Below are 15,930 nucleotides of genomic sequence, written 5' to 3'. Positions count from 1 at the left end.
CACTGTGCACACAGGGTGATGGGAGCTCTGGTCACTAAGAGGATGTGCCCCAAGAAATGCAGAATTCAGAAACAGCCACCAACTGTGACTGTTAGCTCCTGCCTTCTGATTGCAGATCCAGGGTCAACAGGTACTCAGGCCCTTTGTCCAAATTTGCTCGGTTCTGCCCCTGCCTCTCTCAGGTCCAAGCAGGATGCCAGGAGGTTCCTCTGACCAGGAGATGATCCTGGCTGGGAGCCAGGCAGAAAGCTCATTCCGCGCCCCAAACCCAGCCTCTCCCGGGAGAGAGGATGCATGCTCAGATCACTGGCCACCAGGGACAATGCTCCCCTCAGGTTGGCCAATAGCCCAGACTACACTGGCATGATGGGATGTCCAAGGGCAATGGACCAATGCTCCCTTCTCCAGATGTGGAAACTGAGTCCTTGAGAGGGAAGGGGACTTGTCAAGGGCACCAAGGGAGCTGGTGGCAGGGCTGAGACCAGGGCCTCAACTGCAGCCCCGCCCAGAGGCAGAAAGCGCTGCCTTCCCCAGGCCCCTGGCTGACATGCTCATCTGCCTGCAGCCGCCTCCCGATGGAACCTGCCAGCCATTTCCTTAAACACACAGCCATTCCGGGTGAACCCATCTGGCTCGGTTAAACAATGAACAATATTGGGGGTGGGGGTGTTTATTCACACCCCCCCATGAAATAGTCATCATAACGTGCGGGTCTGTCGGTTTGATTGGAAAGAGGTTCTAGACACAGCTTTCTTCTTCAGGTCCCCACAGGAGTCTCTACGAGGGCTGAGCTGAAAAGTTCTGGGCCTTTCTGAGGGATTCCTATGTGTCTGCTTATTCAGAGGCCATGATATGCAACCTGGGGCTGCTTCTTGAAACAAGATGGGCACACACACACACACACACACACACACCCCGATGCTCCGGAGGAGGGAGGGGCAGCAACAGGTCGAAGCCTGGAGGCTGCCAGTGCTGGCTGGCTGCCATCAAGTGGGAAGGGGCTTCTTGGTGCTCAATGAGGACACCAGATGTGACACCCCAAACACACAGAGACAGAGCCAGCCACCGTGGTCTACAGGCTGAGGACTCAACACACAACAGTGATGCCGGCACAGCAGCAATGGGGTCCCAGGCTGAGTATGTGAGTGACATGAGAAGGGTAATACACCCAGTCACAGTCTCACTCACACCCAGTGACTCATGCATCACACATCACACACACGTGGGTGTACACGCGTATATACATACATAGTCACAGCCTCATTCATACAGTTGCCTGCATCACACAGATACATAGCATACTAAAGATACAAACACCACAGACATACAGGTGCATATACATACAACACACAGATATGCTCAGATACAACAGGTGCATGACCTTTCCCACACAGGCACGTACTCCTCGAAGTCCAGGGAGAGAGGGAGAGGGCCAGAGGGGCGGCTCACCCTCCTTCCTGGGTGGGGGTCTCAGAGACCCTTGCTGACCAGGGGCTGGTGGGCACATGCCCACAAATGAAGTACCCCACTAACCAGACACTTTCAGGGAGGGAGTCCTCTGGCTCCTGGGGTGGCCCAAGGACTGAGAATGAGGGGGTGGGGGGCTGTGCGGGGAAGCTTTATCTCCCCACAGGGTTATCTTTCCCCTTTCCTACAGTCTGGTCCCCATGCAGACCTCCCATGCCCTATGGGCTCCGCAGCTGCTTGTCTCCTTGTAGTGAGACCCACCCACTGGCTCTCCCACGAGGGGGGTTCTACCCAGACAAACGCGGGAGTGCCCGCAGTGGGATGCCCTCCGGCTGCACTCACCCCTGCACGGAGCAAAAAAACACCCAGAGCCCCACCCCCACCCCTGAAGCCCCACCCCCGGATCAGCAGCCTCCAGCCCCCAGGGAGGGTAAGTGCCCTCCCAGGTGAGCCCACGGCCAAGGTGGCCGCCCCCTCCTGCCAGGGGCAGCCCCACCTTTGGGACTGTTTTCTGGGAAGGGGGGCTACGATTGCCCCCTCCCTCAGGGGGCGCCCCCCTCCCCCACCTCCCCACCTACCTCCTTCTTGACCGTGCGCAGCAGCCTCTGCCGGGTCTCCGCCCCTGTGGACAAGGCAGCGGGTCAGCAGGAAGCGGGACCGGGGCCTGGGGCTGCCCTCCCGCCATCCCCGCACCCCTCACCCCGCGCCCCTCACCCGCAGGGCCCGAAGCCATGGCTGGGCGACGTTCCGAGTCCGGGCGCCCGCAGTGGCGGTGGCTCCTGGGCGCTGGGCTCCGGAGCTGCGGCTGCGTTGGGGCGGGACCAGGCGCCCCAAGACGTCAGGACCCGTCAAGCGCGCGGCCCCGCCCCCCGGAAACACACTGCCTGGCCCCCTGGCTCCCGTGCGAAGATCCTCCCCGCCAGATGCACATGCCCACTCCTGCACCTCCTCACCCCTGCACCTCCTCACCCCTGCACCTCCTCACCCCTGCACCTCCCCACCCCTGCACCTCCCCACCCCTGCACCTCCTCACCCCTGCTCCTCCCCACCCCTGCTCCTCCCCATCCCTGCACCTCCCCACTCCTGCACCGCCTCACCCCTGCTCCTCCTCACCCCTGCACCTCCTCACCCCTGCTCCGCCTCACCCCTGCTCCTCCTCACCCCTGCACCTCCTCACCCCTGCACCTCCTCACTCCTGCACCTCCCAGCGAGCCCCCGCCTTCCCGCCCCACGCCAGTGCCCCCCTTTTGTGGGGCAGGGAGGACAGCACCTTTGTTCAATGTCTGCTGGGTGCCAGGCTCAAGAAAGTGGCCGGAGGTGGCGGGGCACTCTCTCTGCACCTCAGTCTTCTCATCTTTAAAACGGGTATAAAGTGATTACCTCATGGGAATGATATGAGGCTTAAATGAGGAATGCAAAACACTTCATACAGACCCAGGAGGAAAAGTCCAGCACCTATAAAATGTTACCGCAGCTGCTATTTTCACCAGCATCATTATTATTATTATTATTATTATTATTGCAATATTATTACTGACATTGTTACAGGATATACTGGCTCTCCATGCAGGAGAAGCCAGGCCTTAAGTGGCCCACTCCCCCCACCACATGCAGGTCACTGGGAGAGTGGGGTCCTCCCAGGAGCCTGACCCCAATAGGGCGCAGCTGTTTGCCAGGATCTTCGCACTGTGCAGGCTATGGGCTCTGTGGGACCAAGCTGGTTCCACCAAGTTTCAGACTGCATCCTCCCAGCATGCAACTCAACTCAACAAATATTCATTGTGCCAGGACACCGTGCTGCGTGAACAAGACAGCTTTGCCCGTGGAGCTTAGGAGGTAAACAACAAAACCAGTAAGTAAAAGACGCAGTATGCTGGTGATTCTGGAGAAGAAGGAACTAGACCAGGGAGACCGGGCCGGCCCAGAGGGGTAGGGTTTGTGTTTTGCGCTAGGGTGGCTGAGAGAGGCCCCAATGAGGAGGTGACATTTGGGCAGAGAGGAGCAGGACTTATCCAACCCCACCCTCCAAAGTTTTCTCCTCTGATCCTCTTCTCTGCTCTCACACCCTCTCTCCCGGGTTACCCTCCACCGGACAAACCAGAATCAAACAAACCAGCACACACAACAGGCACGGCCACTACCCAGAAGGCACCCAGGGCCGTTTCTACAGCTAAACCTAAGCAGTAACTGGACACTTCCAGGCATCTTCTTTGGAATCACTTACGAGCGCAAGGATTTTCCAGGAAAACCCTAGCGAAGCCCTGCAACTTGGAGGAACTAAATTAATGTCTAAATTCAATACAACCCCAAATTAACGGACAACAGAATTTGTTATATCCTGGAACTCAATGCAGTGATCCTAAAGTTCATTTGGAAAAGCAGCCGGGAATTTTCCAGTGCTTAGCAGATTTCGTTTTTTCCTAGTCCTTAGAATTTTTTTCAAGATGTAGCAAATGGAACATTGCTGATCCCGGAGCACCATGGACAGTGCAGAATTGCCTTTAGAATTAGAGCTGAGGGTGCATGCTGGTTTCTATGAGCTCATACTGCCATTTCAAAGCAGCGGGTAAGGTCAGGATTGCTCAAGAAAAAGTGTCAGGTAACGATCTCTCTCTTAATTAAAGTGGGTATTCACTATGTGCAGCAAAGATTTAAATGTCAAACAAGGCAATTATAAAAATATTAGAAGAAAGAACTTGTGATTTTAAAAAAATTTAAGTGCAAGGCCGAAGGAACCCAATGAGCTTGGACACACATATGCACTCTTTCCTCTCCCCTCCTATTCCAAGTGTCCCTGCATCTCACCATATCCGTCGTCTTCTCTGTAAGCAGTCAACAAATAACTGATGCGACAAATATCTTTTAGATAAATGACCCAAAATCTTTGAAAGCTTACAAATCACTGTGAATCCACTTGCACAAATCTGCCTAGAGGATTACAGAGGAGCCTTGGTTTGAATCTAAGGACAGTTACAGCAGCTAAAATTTAGCCATCTTGACAATAGCAGGGATTTGGGTGAAGTATTAAGTGGTAAGGGCATGCCGAAACCGGTTTGGCTCAGTGGACAGAGCGTCGGTCTGCGGACTGAAAGGTCCCAGGTTTGATTCCGGTCAAGGGCATATACATTGGTGGCCGGCATATCCCCAGTAGGGGGTGTGCAGGAGGCAGCTGGTCGATGTTTCTCTCTCATCGATGTTTCTAGCTCTCTATCCCTTTCCCTTCCTCTCTGTAAAAAATCAATAAAATATATTTTTTTTTTTTTTTAAAAAGGGCATATGTTTCTGGATTTTCAAGTGTATGTCAGTCATTTAGTAAGATCACCTGGCAGGTTAGTCTGAGGATGGTTGATGGTTGAGACAAAGCGGGGGGGAAGGGGGGGACGTCAGGAATCAGGGGCCTAGCTGGTGTGGCTCATTTGGATGCGGCATCCTCCTGTACACAGGAAGTAGCAGGTTTGATTCTTGTCCAGGCACATGCATCTCCAGGAGGCGTACCTGTGGGAGGCAGCCGATTGATGTTTCACTCCCACCTCGATGTTTTTCTCTTCTCTCCTCTCTCTCTCTCTCTTTTCCTCTCTCTCAAAAGAAAAAAAAAAATCAGGCAGAGGGCCCTACTCCCATTCCACTGAGACTCAGTGGGTCTGAGACCCTGCCGCAGCTCAACATCAGCCTAATTGGGTCCAGGATGGACATGGTGCCGGAAGAGGCGGGGCCTGCAGGGTTGAAATTGGAGCTGGCACAGCACCTACCCTTCGTTGGAGTACTTGAACAGCCGGAGTTGGACAGAGGTTTCAATATGGCTTAAACTTGTTATCCCTGCCGTGCGTATGCATTTCTGTGTTCTCTTATCCTGTATCCACTTGGTATTCACGTAGCAGAACCCCCAGCTGTGCTGAGGGGACTTGCTTTAATGACCTCCAGTGGGTCTCCTGCTGACCTGGCACTCACACGACACCATCCAGGTTCATTCGTTTCCTCTGAATCTCATGCCCCTCTCCTTCTTGTCTTCACTCAAGCCTCAACCTTCCACCTCCTCCTCCATCCTAATGAGACAAATAGGACATCGGAACAAAACTTCAACATCTTCCCCTCCCACATCTCCCTCCCTGACACCCTAAGGGACTAGCTCTGCTTCTACCCAAAGAAAATATTCCCCCTTATTCCCAGGTATCTCTGGCCAGACCCCTCTCCTGCAGGACCTAATACCCCATGGATGTCTCACACTTCTGACTTGCCCTCCCACACTTCATTTGAAGAAGTTCCATTCTTCCAGTTGCCCAGGCAAAAGTCTTTTGATCCATCTCAGTCTCCTCTTTTTACCTCAAACCCTTCACAGAAACAACCAGGAGATACTGTTGCCTCTGCCTTTCCAGACTAGCCAGTATCTGACAAATTCTCATCACCTTTTACTACTTCTGGTCCAAACCACCAGCTCCCCCTGCTGATACTGCAAGTGTCACCTTAATGGTCTGGCTTTTGCCGGGGTCTTCCCCTCAATCTGTTCTCAACACAGAACCAGGTAAACTGGTTCATGTGGCTCCTCTTCCCACCACCCCATGAGGGTTTCCATTTTCACAGTCAGAGAAAATTCCTTCAGATGCCCTGCCCCCACCCACTCCCTCTCTGATTTCTCCTGCTTCTCTCCCCCTCAGTCTGCTTTGCTCCAGCTGCCCTGGCCACCTCATTCTCCCTTGGCCACCTCTACCTGAAGAATTTGCGGTCTTTCCTCCACCTATAGCCCATGTGACCTCGTTAACGCACTCACTTCCTTCAAGTCTTTGAGTCTCACCAAGGCTCCTTTTGGTTCTCACCCGTCCCCCATTAATGAATGCAACCAGCCCCCTTTACACCCCACCTTCCCAGTAACTCCCAATGTCCCTTATTTTGCAATTTTTCTCCAGCATTTCCCTAGCAATGAGCACACTGTGGCTAGATACATTATTTGTTGCTTTTATTTTATGTCACTGGAAAGTGAGATTTTCAAGGGAAGGTCCTTTGTTTTAGGCCCCGGCAGTGTCTGGCATAAAATAACGTTTAGATGATGAATAAACATAGAGATAACATTACTCTTTATTTCTGCTTCCAAAAACATGCAGACCCAGCCACCTGGTCAAATCCAGCCTTAACTCCAGCTGCTGCAAAAGAAAAGCCCAGTGGCTGACTCTGAACAACCTGGAGGAGCACAGGGAGCACCTCAGTCTCCAGGTAAAAAGAGGGAAGACGACGGATATGGTGAGGGGCAGGGGTTGCTTGATACGGGAGGGGATAGATAATAGTGTATACGTGTGTCCAAGCCCACCAAATTGTATACATTAATCATGTACACATTTTTGCACACAGTTGTACCACAATAAAGCTGGGGTGTGCAGAAAAGATACAAGGTAGAGAGTCTCTTCGGTTTCACAAAATCATGTCTCTGTAGTAGGAGCTCACTAATTAGCCACTGCTATGGGCAACAAGACAAAATCATGTCTCTGGCATTTGGACTTTATCCCTAAGAGCAAATTGTAAAATGGTGAGAATTGAAGTCCAGGTGGAAGGCGCTGAAAAAAAATGTAGCAATATTTGCTACAAAAAAGGAGAAGGGAAGTGGTATATTAGATGGAGGAGGATTTTAAAAAATTAAGAAAATAGCATGTATTTATCTTGGTGGAAATCACCCAATAGAGAGGGAGAAATATAACACCGAATGTGCAAGAAAGAACAAAATCCCTGAAGTTGAGGTCAGAATCTATAGCTCAAGTAGAAGGACTGACTTTCCTTCTGAGCATTGCTAAAAATTATTATCAGGTTAGTGCCACTAATGTTCAGAAGAGCTGACCTGCAATTCCCTGCCTGCTGCTGGCCTCCAGACTCTCCTGATCCAGGGGAAGCAGCTGGGCGCGCCCCCTCTCTGTTCTCGGTACATGTTTCAGACGGACACCCTTTCTATCTTAAATATTTGGTAGAAGTCAGAGGACGGGGACGTTGTCTCACCCCCCTGCTAGGGACACCACCACATGTGAGTCACCTTCCTGGCTTCTTGGCCAACTCCTGTCCTAGCCTTTAAAACTTTCTTGTCCAAATGTCCCCGTCACAGTCACTTTGTTTCTCCTCCACTAGGTGCCGCTCTCCACCCACCTAAGACAACCACCATTCCTGCTTCCGAGGTCGCAGTGGGGCCCAGACACGGGGATGTGGTGAGTGCTCCTCCATTTCCAGAGCTGACGCAGACCCGAGGGTGCACTGGCATTGTGGTGACAATATTAACTCCAATAACTGTACTTTGCCGAGTACTCAGCGTGTGTCAGGCTCTTGTCACAGATTAGCTCCTTGAACTCCCACAGGAGCCTGTGATGTGAGATCCCATTCTACACAAGAGGAAACTGAGTCTCAGAGAGGTGAGTGACATGCCCATGGTCATAGCACAGACGGAACAGGCTGTTATTCGACAAAGTCCAAATGCCAGACACATGATTTGGTCTTGTTGCCCATAGCAGTGGCTAATTAGTGAGCTTCTACTATCTTAACACATAAATAATAATAATAAAGGATATAACTTCAGAAAATAATTAATCATAGCCTTCCCAGGCAGGGACGGCTGGTCTTTACACTGACATTATGCTACAGAAATCTGCCCCTGGTGTATGGATTTGAATCTTGTCACCAATACTTTCTAGCTGTGTGACCTTGGGTAAGCAACTCCACCTCTCTGCTCCTCACTCTCTTCTTCTTGGGGTCATTGTGAGGATTAAATGAGTTAAACTATCTAAAGCCCTTAACATACTCCATACACTAGAGCTAATATATAGTTACCATCTGCGTCATTCAGCAGACAACGTCGCCACCTGGTGGCATCCCAGAGGACAGACAAGTTGCTTCTGCAGAGCAATAATGAGGCATCCACAGGCTGTGAAGCTGAGGCAGAAGCAGGGAGAAAAACTATAAATATTCATGAGATCATTTAAAGCTCAGGCCTGTCTTCCTGAGAATAAAGTTTGTTCTTTGGAAGCTACTGTCCAAGCTGTCAGTTCCCGGAGGAGAGAAAATGAAATCTCTCTCCTTGGCTGCTTTATCTGGGGTGGGCGAAGCTACCTCTTCACTGGGGCTGACAGGACAGTGGGGCCTTGGCAATGCCACCCGCTGGGTGTGGGGCTGCTGTCAGCTATCGCTTTTCCCTGCCTCTTGCTTTCCTGAGAGGTCTAAGAATGAAAAAGAAGCAGCAAACCTAATGTGAAAGCCTCTTGACCATGGCCACAGAACAGGGACCAATGTTAAGCGCTGTGCTCCTGCCGATAAGGCCATCAGCCTTTGGAAGCAGCCCTTTGTTCTCCGAAAAGTCAAAGCTCTGCAGGAGAGCCTGTGACATCTGAAAGCGGACTTGAGCACTCTCTCTTTTTATGTTTCTCCCCAGCGTGAGAGATTGACGTTGATTTTCCCTCCTTCCCTCTGTGAGCCTGGGAAGGAACCTCCACAAAGGATAAAGAAGGTTGGGTCTGGGAGGAGGTGGGCTTGTGTTTGAAACCTTGTTCTGACACTTGCTGACTGTGAGACCTTGGGCAAGTCACTGTCTCCTTGAACTTGTTTCTGTGTCAATAAACTGGGAATAATAATCGTATACCCCTTAGGGATTTGATATGAGACCTGAGTGTGCTAATCTGCCTCACAATCTCACATGCCTACAGGGGACAGACAGGCAAGGTGAATGAGAGAAATGGGTCAAGTGCAGGGCAACATGGAACGGTGGGGACTGGGGTTAACCAGGAACAGATCCCCAAGTAACCGAAACAGCTGCTGGTCAGCATAATCTGATGCGGGGCATTCAGGCACTTGAGCCAGCACATTACAGACAACCTCAAATATGGGGGTTTTTTGCTCAAGAAATTGTGGCCGGGCTTTGGCACTGACCTGAGAGAACAGATTTGGTTAGCAGTGAAGTGTGGTAGAAAGAAATGCAGGCCCAGTGCTGCCAGTTTTTTTCAAATGTTCAAGAGAAACAAGCTATCGGCTCCATTTTCTAATGCTGGCAATTAAATATTTTAAAAACAATGCCCCACGATCCATGCAAAACCTGTGCTAGCTATGTGACCGTGAGCTAGTCTCTTAATACCTCTAGGCTGCTATTTCTTCAGGAATAACAAGGATAAGTATACACCTAGCTCCTGATCTTAACAATTTATATAAGTTACTTTATTTAACCTTTCCCTCAACATGCTAAGGGAGGTTTGCTATTATCCCTAATTTTTTAGATGAGTAAACAGGTCAGAGGAGCTAAGTAACTTGATCAGAATCACAGTTATTAAGTAGCAGAACCTCTGTGCGGCTTTAGAATGGAATAGTGTGTGCAAAGTGGTCAGTGGCTGTTAGTTATTGTTGTGTCATTGTTATTATTACTACTATTAACATAAATGGTTCAAGGTTAGCCCTCATACGTAATTTGATGGTCAAAATGAGCCGCTAGACTTTGACCTGTCAAAGACCAGAGTCAGCTCTAAATGATGCGGCATGCATTTTTGCAGGTAGTTCTTGGACAAATGAATAGTTCCTTTTTCATAGGCATTGGGCCACCCTGCCTTTGGGTTTCCTGGGGTAATAATTAGATTTAGATCCTGGTCCAGTCGATAGATTATCATCTCAGGGTGACCAAGCCAATCATGACCTGTAATTTACAGCCTGAGTTATTCTGAAATCAATACAGATTTGCTCTTCATCGAATGGGCTGTAAAGCATGGTTGACAGACGGCCCTGAAAAGCAGTTGACGTGGGAGTGGAAAGATTACATGGGCCAGGCTATTAGGGGAGAGATGAAGTAGAAAGTGGAGGGGCTGACCTCTGTTTAGTGGGCTGTGGTCAGAGCTGGCCAGAATTGCCATTGGGACCAGCTCAGGACAGTCTTGTTTAGAGAGTAGATTTGATTGGCAGTGAGTGTATTAGAAACATGTTTTGGAGATGGGTAGAACTAGGTTTGTATTTTCACTGTGCAATATCCTACCTACAGTACTATGGGACGTTGGACTCCATTCCCTGATACTTAGTTGTCTCATCTATAAAATGGGCAATAAACTGAAGCTATTGCTCAGATGATGGTGATGAAATGAGCCTATATTTGCAAAACACTTATTTTTCTACAACATGAAGTTATAAGTCCAGTCATTAAGAGATTATGCAGTCAGATGGACTTGAGGTCGAATCCTGCTTCTTTCACCTCCAAACACTCAGTGTTCCTAGTACTTTGGATTAAGTCACTGACTACTTTGAGCTTTAATTTCTTTATATTGAACTAGTAATGGATACCAAGGAATGTTGTGACCATTATATTAGTAATGCACATACAGATGAATTAGCCCCATGCACAGAGAGTGTGAGTCAGCAAGAAGAAGGCATTATTTTGGTCCATCTGGTTTTTATCCTTCCCAAGCTGGACACGGAGGAGGCTCTCAGGGAGCACGGACTCAAATGCACAATGAATTAAATGAGTTCTTCAAGAAACAGATAACCTCAAACTGGGTTCCTAGACAGATAGCCTTGTACCCACCACAACACCTCATTTAGCCTCAGGTTCCTCATGTGTTCAGCAGGAAGAATAATTGCATCTACTTCAGAGGGTCACGGTGAACACTAACCAAGTTCATGTTAAGGAAGTGAAGCATGTTGTGAGAGGGTCACATAGCAAAGAGCCCCTGATGTCCTCAGGGAGCAGCACAGTTGACAACCACCCAGACAACAGGAACCTCAGTCACTAGTGCGAGGACCTGAATTCTGCCAGCAGCCCTGGGAGCGGGGAAGAGCCCCAGAGCTCCAGAACGGAGTCCACAGGCCCCTTGATGTAGCATTGAGAAGACCAGCTAAGCTCTGCCTGGACTGCTGAACCCAGAGGGACCGGGTTAATGATACTATGTGTCATTTTAAGCCTCTAAATTTGAGGTAAGTTTTTGATGTGATAATAGAGAACTAAGACATTAAGGAACTAGCCCAAGGCTACAAAGTCCCTCAGTGACAGAGCCAGAGCTCAGAGTAAGAGCAAACGTGCCGAAATGCAGCCGGCCAGAGCAGTTAAAGTGCAAGTGATTTTCTGGTTAGCACTCAATTGCCTGGAAAATTCAATTAATCAGAATCTCTAATTCCTGGACCTTACAATTAGTCGGGGTTTTTCTGGATTTGAAATCAAGTTTTCCATGGCAACTGGGGCAAATACCGTGATGCCCTGGTGCTGCTGGAGAGACGCAGTGACTGTCGAGTTGGGAGGAGAAAGACTCCTCCACCGTTACGATAAGTACTGATTCCGACAACCAAGTGTTTCCACTGTGAAGATGTGATGGCGATTGCTTACTGAGCAACAACCACCTGACTTTATTCCTCTGCTCTGTTTCTCACCACTGAGCCCTGGGTTGAAAAATTACACCCCTGGATATATACTAGTAACCGCTTCCTTTTAAAGAAAGAAGTCTACCACCACATCAGCTCAGTCGTTCAGGCCTTTAGGGAGCCTGAGACCTGTGGATTCCCTAGTTCAAAGGTGCTTTGGCACCCATGCCTGCCTGGCTTGCCACTTAACTTTGTCCATCTCTGCAGAGCACTTTGAATCCTCTCATCTTTTTCTCCCTATCCCTTTGTAGAGCATATTGTTATGGGCCCCATTTTCTTGAGGGAGAGACTAAGGCCTAAAGAGGCGAACAGATCTGTCCAAGTTCAGACAGAGCCTAGATTGAAATCCAATACAGGCTGCCCCTGGATCGCCTGCTTTTATTCATTATGTTGGGTGTTCAACAGTAGGACCAGCACCATGTAGGCGCACATTTGTTGTTGAAGGGCGAGTCCCCAGTATAGCTGGTAGGAAAGGAGAAGTGAGTTTGTTGGGAGAAGCAATGCAGGGAAAAGGCATGGGAGATGACATTTATCTGAGACTCTGCCACAGGTGACACACACCCTGTGAGGGTGAAGAACCCCGGTGATGAATCAAACACAGTCCTTGCTCCCACTGAGCTTGAATTATGATATAAATATAAAAGAAATAAGCAGGAAAAACAAGGAAGTAAATACCTGAATGAACCATAGGGTGGGTGATGGGCACACAACAACAGTGGCATCTTCCTAAACAAACCAGAGAAGACCAGTCTGAGGAGACAGCAGAGTGAGTGAGAGATAAATGGAGAGAGGGAGGCAGCCAGGCCAGGACCTGGAGGAAAAGCATACCTGGCACATGGAAGAACAGGTGCAAAGGCCCTGGGGTAGGAATAAGCAGGTCCCAGATGAGGAAGAAAAAGGATGCCGCGCATGGGGAAGCACAGGGAATCCTGGTGTGGCATGAGGTCAGCCGAACATTTTTTGGGTAAGAAAAAGAACTTGGGATTTTATCCTGCTGGCAGCAGGGAGCCATAAAGAGGAGCGTAGGATCCAAGTTATTTTTTTCAATAAATTCTCTGATTGCTGTGAGGAGAATGGAAAAGAGAAGGGTAGTGTGCAGAACAGATAGGAGATGCTATGGTGTGAGACTCTAGGCCAGGACATCCTGAAGAATTCCTTGTTTCATCCCACTCCTGTCTTGTTGGTTCCTTGAATTCACCAAGCTCTTCCTTGCCTCAGGGTCTCTCACATGGTATTCTCTCGTCTACAATCCTCTTTCCCTAGCTAACTCTCCAACTCATTTGTAGATCCTCTTCTCTCATGTCTTTTCATCTGGAAAGCCTTCTCTGTCTACGTGAGTCTCATGGCATCTCCCTCTCCCTCTTAGTAATAACATCCACTGAGCTTGTAAAGGGCACCGACTCTCCCTGTGCCTCCACGAGACCTATGAAGGCAAGCAGTGCATCATTGCGGCTGCTCAGATGCATGTAGAAGGCTCTCATCAAATCTTTATTTGACGAAATAATATTAAAGTTAGTGGCCATTTGAGATTTATGATGCTGACCCTAAATGATTTTTAAACAATTAAGTAGGGTCAGTCTTTCAGACAAATGGGCAATAACCGTAATTGGCTGCCTGCCCTGTATATGCTAGGAACAGTTTTAAGCACACGAAATCCCAACTCATTTAATCATCCAAGAACCATATAAACAAGGAACGTTCACACCCACTTTTCAGATGGTAAACTGAGGATGGGAGTCGCTAAGTAACTTGCCTTATTACTCTGTGCTGAGATACCAATTTGAGTCCACATCTGTTTTGCTGCAACTCATGCTTTTTTGACCAGTGACTCCTGAAGACAGGCAGTTACTCCCCCAGCAAGTGTTCACCACATGCATGCATGAGCGAAACATGGATGTGAGAGCATAACATCGACCAGCTGCCTGCTTCAATTCCTACCCCCACCCCCACCTCTACCCCCCATCCCAGGAATCAAGCCCGCAACCTAGCATGTCCCCTGACTGGGAATTGAACTGGCAACCCTTTGGTGCACAGGATGATGTCCAACCAACTGAGCCACACCGGCCAGGGCTCATTTAATTCTTGCAACAAACCTTTGAGGTTGCTATTGTTGTTACCATTTTCCAGATGCAGAAAAAGAAACTCGGAGAGGTCTGAGTGTCTTGCCCAATGTCACACAGCCTATCTTTCCAGCAGGACAGAACCAGGTATCCAGCTAAGGGGAGTAAGAAGCCATCAGCCATGGTAAGACACTGATGACCTCCTTGAGAACTGAGTACAGGGTTTCTAGGTGGCTTCAGCTCCTCTAAACAGCCACACTGCAGTGGGGACATTTGTTTGTGAAATATGTCACTGTGTTCCAGCAGCCTAGAATCTTTCCAAGAGTTTCTCAAAAATCCAACAGAATAAATATAAGATTTTTTATTGCTTACTACATAATAGGAATACAACTTATTACCGTTGGAGTGCCAGACTTCTGGCAGCCTCCATAAATCTGGTGCTCCAACTGACTCCACATGCATTTAAGCAAAATCCAGCCCACACAGGGGGGGCCGTGGATGTAACTGGAATATGGAGTGGGGCTTCTAGATTAATCACATTCTGAATATTAACTGTACATTATGCTGATTTCCTTGTAAATAGATTCAGAAGCACAGCGTGTGTACCCGACTCGGGCTTATACAATCAGAATAGCAAATGTCCTGGCTTTGGGGTTGGAAACAGTCCCAAATGCAGTGTACGAGGCCGAGTTTCATTTCCCCTGAGAGAAAGAATATTTTAGCCCTCTCCAGGCCTCAAAAAGCAACGCATGGTTTCTCAAGACCAGAGGAAGGAGCAGCGTTTGTGTTCAAGTACCTGATTCAGAATGGATTTTGCCAAAAGACCATTTTATAGTGAATTCTTGGAGGATTTTATGATCCTGGAAATTTTTAGGAATAAGCCACCCTATGACTGACTTTACTGGCAAGCAGTGGGGTCAGAAGGTAGTGGAGGAGAGAATAGGATGGAGAACAGTGTGGCCAAGGATTCAGATTGAGGAGGAAAATGCCGATTGCCACCTAGATCTGTCAAGGGCATTGTGGGGTGACCTTGCTGCATGAGAACAGACAACATCTCCCATAAGTCACATGACTCATCATTCACAGAGCAAGGCTTTTACCTGCAGGATCTCTGCTAGCACTCACTGCAACTCTGAGAGACAGGCAATAATTTCCACTTCACAAATGCAAAACCAGAGACTTGGACAAGGTTTTGCCCTGAAGAAATATGAATAAATGTCATGGCAGAAGGGCCAGCACCTGGGCACAGAGTTAAGGGGGCACTGAAAAACTCAGCAACAAAGAACAATCCTGTTTTTATTGATTTCAGAGAGGAAGGGAAAGGGAGAGAGAGAGAAACATCAATGATGAGAATCATTGATTCTACGCCCCCCTACTGGGGATTGGCCCCTCAAAAAACAAACAAACAAACAAACAAACAAAAAACCTATTGTGAAAAAGGATTTGCTGTATTTAATAGTGCATTGTTGAGCCACCTTGGAGCCTGAGGCAAAAGGAAATATCAGTAATACCGACTTGCTATTTGTCTTGATTATTTTTTTATTTTTTTACATTTAAATGTGTGCCTGAAGTGGGCACCTCACTTGCCTCAACTTTGTTGCAGCCCTGCATGGGTGACAGTATTATCTCCCCAAATCATACATGTTACCATGTAGACCTCTGACCCAATTCCTCTAGGGGGAAAACATCCCTATTATCTACAGGAAAGTGTCCAGATGTCCACGCCTGGCTCAGAGAGGCTTCTGGAACTGAGTGAGCACAGACTGCGTGCCCTGAACTGGGTTCTGTGATTTACATGCATCAAATGATTCATAATTTCTGAGCTAAGCAAACAGGCTCTAGACTTAGACTGCACTCTGTGTTTGGATCCTGTTCTACCATTTATGAGCAGTGTGACCTTGAATGAACTAAAGTCCCAGGGCCTCAGTTTCCCCCCCTAAAAAAACAACCCTAAAAGCAGTAATAGAATTGCTGAAAAGATTCAATAATTAAAGCAAAAAGAATCATAAAAATAAAGTTGGGACCCAGCATCACACACACATTCTAATTTAATAATCTC

General features: G+C 48.5%; 1 protein-coding gene across 3 annotated transcripts in view; it reads right to left on the bottom strand.

The window, feature by feature from the left end:
- SGSM1 (small G protein signaling modulator 1) overlaps positions 1–2,329 on the bottom strand; it is a 44,547-nt gene extending 42,218 nt beyond the window's left edge. For 2 of the 3 annotated variants that reach the window (XM_036448829.2, XM_036448828.2), the window contains exons 1-2: positions 2,182–2,329; positions 2,046–2,089 (exon numbers count right to left, since the gene is read on the bottom strand). In XM_036448829.2, the coding sequence (XP_036304722.1) occupies positions 2,046–2,089; positions 2,182–2,200 (63 nt within the window). In that variant the 5' untranslated portion in view covers positions 2,201–2,329. The remainder of the gene's footprint in view (positions 1–2,045; positions 2,090–2,181) is intronic. The other variant, XM_036448830.2, reaches the window with a different exon arrangement.
- Positions 2,330–15,930: the final 13,601 nt, after the last annotated feature.

The sequence above is a fragment of the Pipistrellus kuhlii genome, unplaced genomic scaffold (assembly GCF_014108245.1).
Source record: "Pipistrellus kuhlii isolate mPipKuh1 unplaced genomic scaffold, mPipKuh1.p scaffold_m20_p_20, whole genome shotgun sequence".
Lineage (NCBI taxonomy): Eukaryota > Metazoa > Chordata > Mammalia > Chiroptera > Vespertilionidae > Pipistrellus > Pipistrellus kuhlii.
Note: the sequence above shows the minus strand (reverse complement) of the source record. Positions and strands in the feature narration are given on the sequence as shown.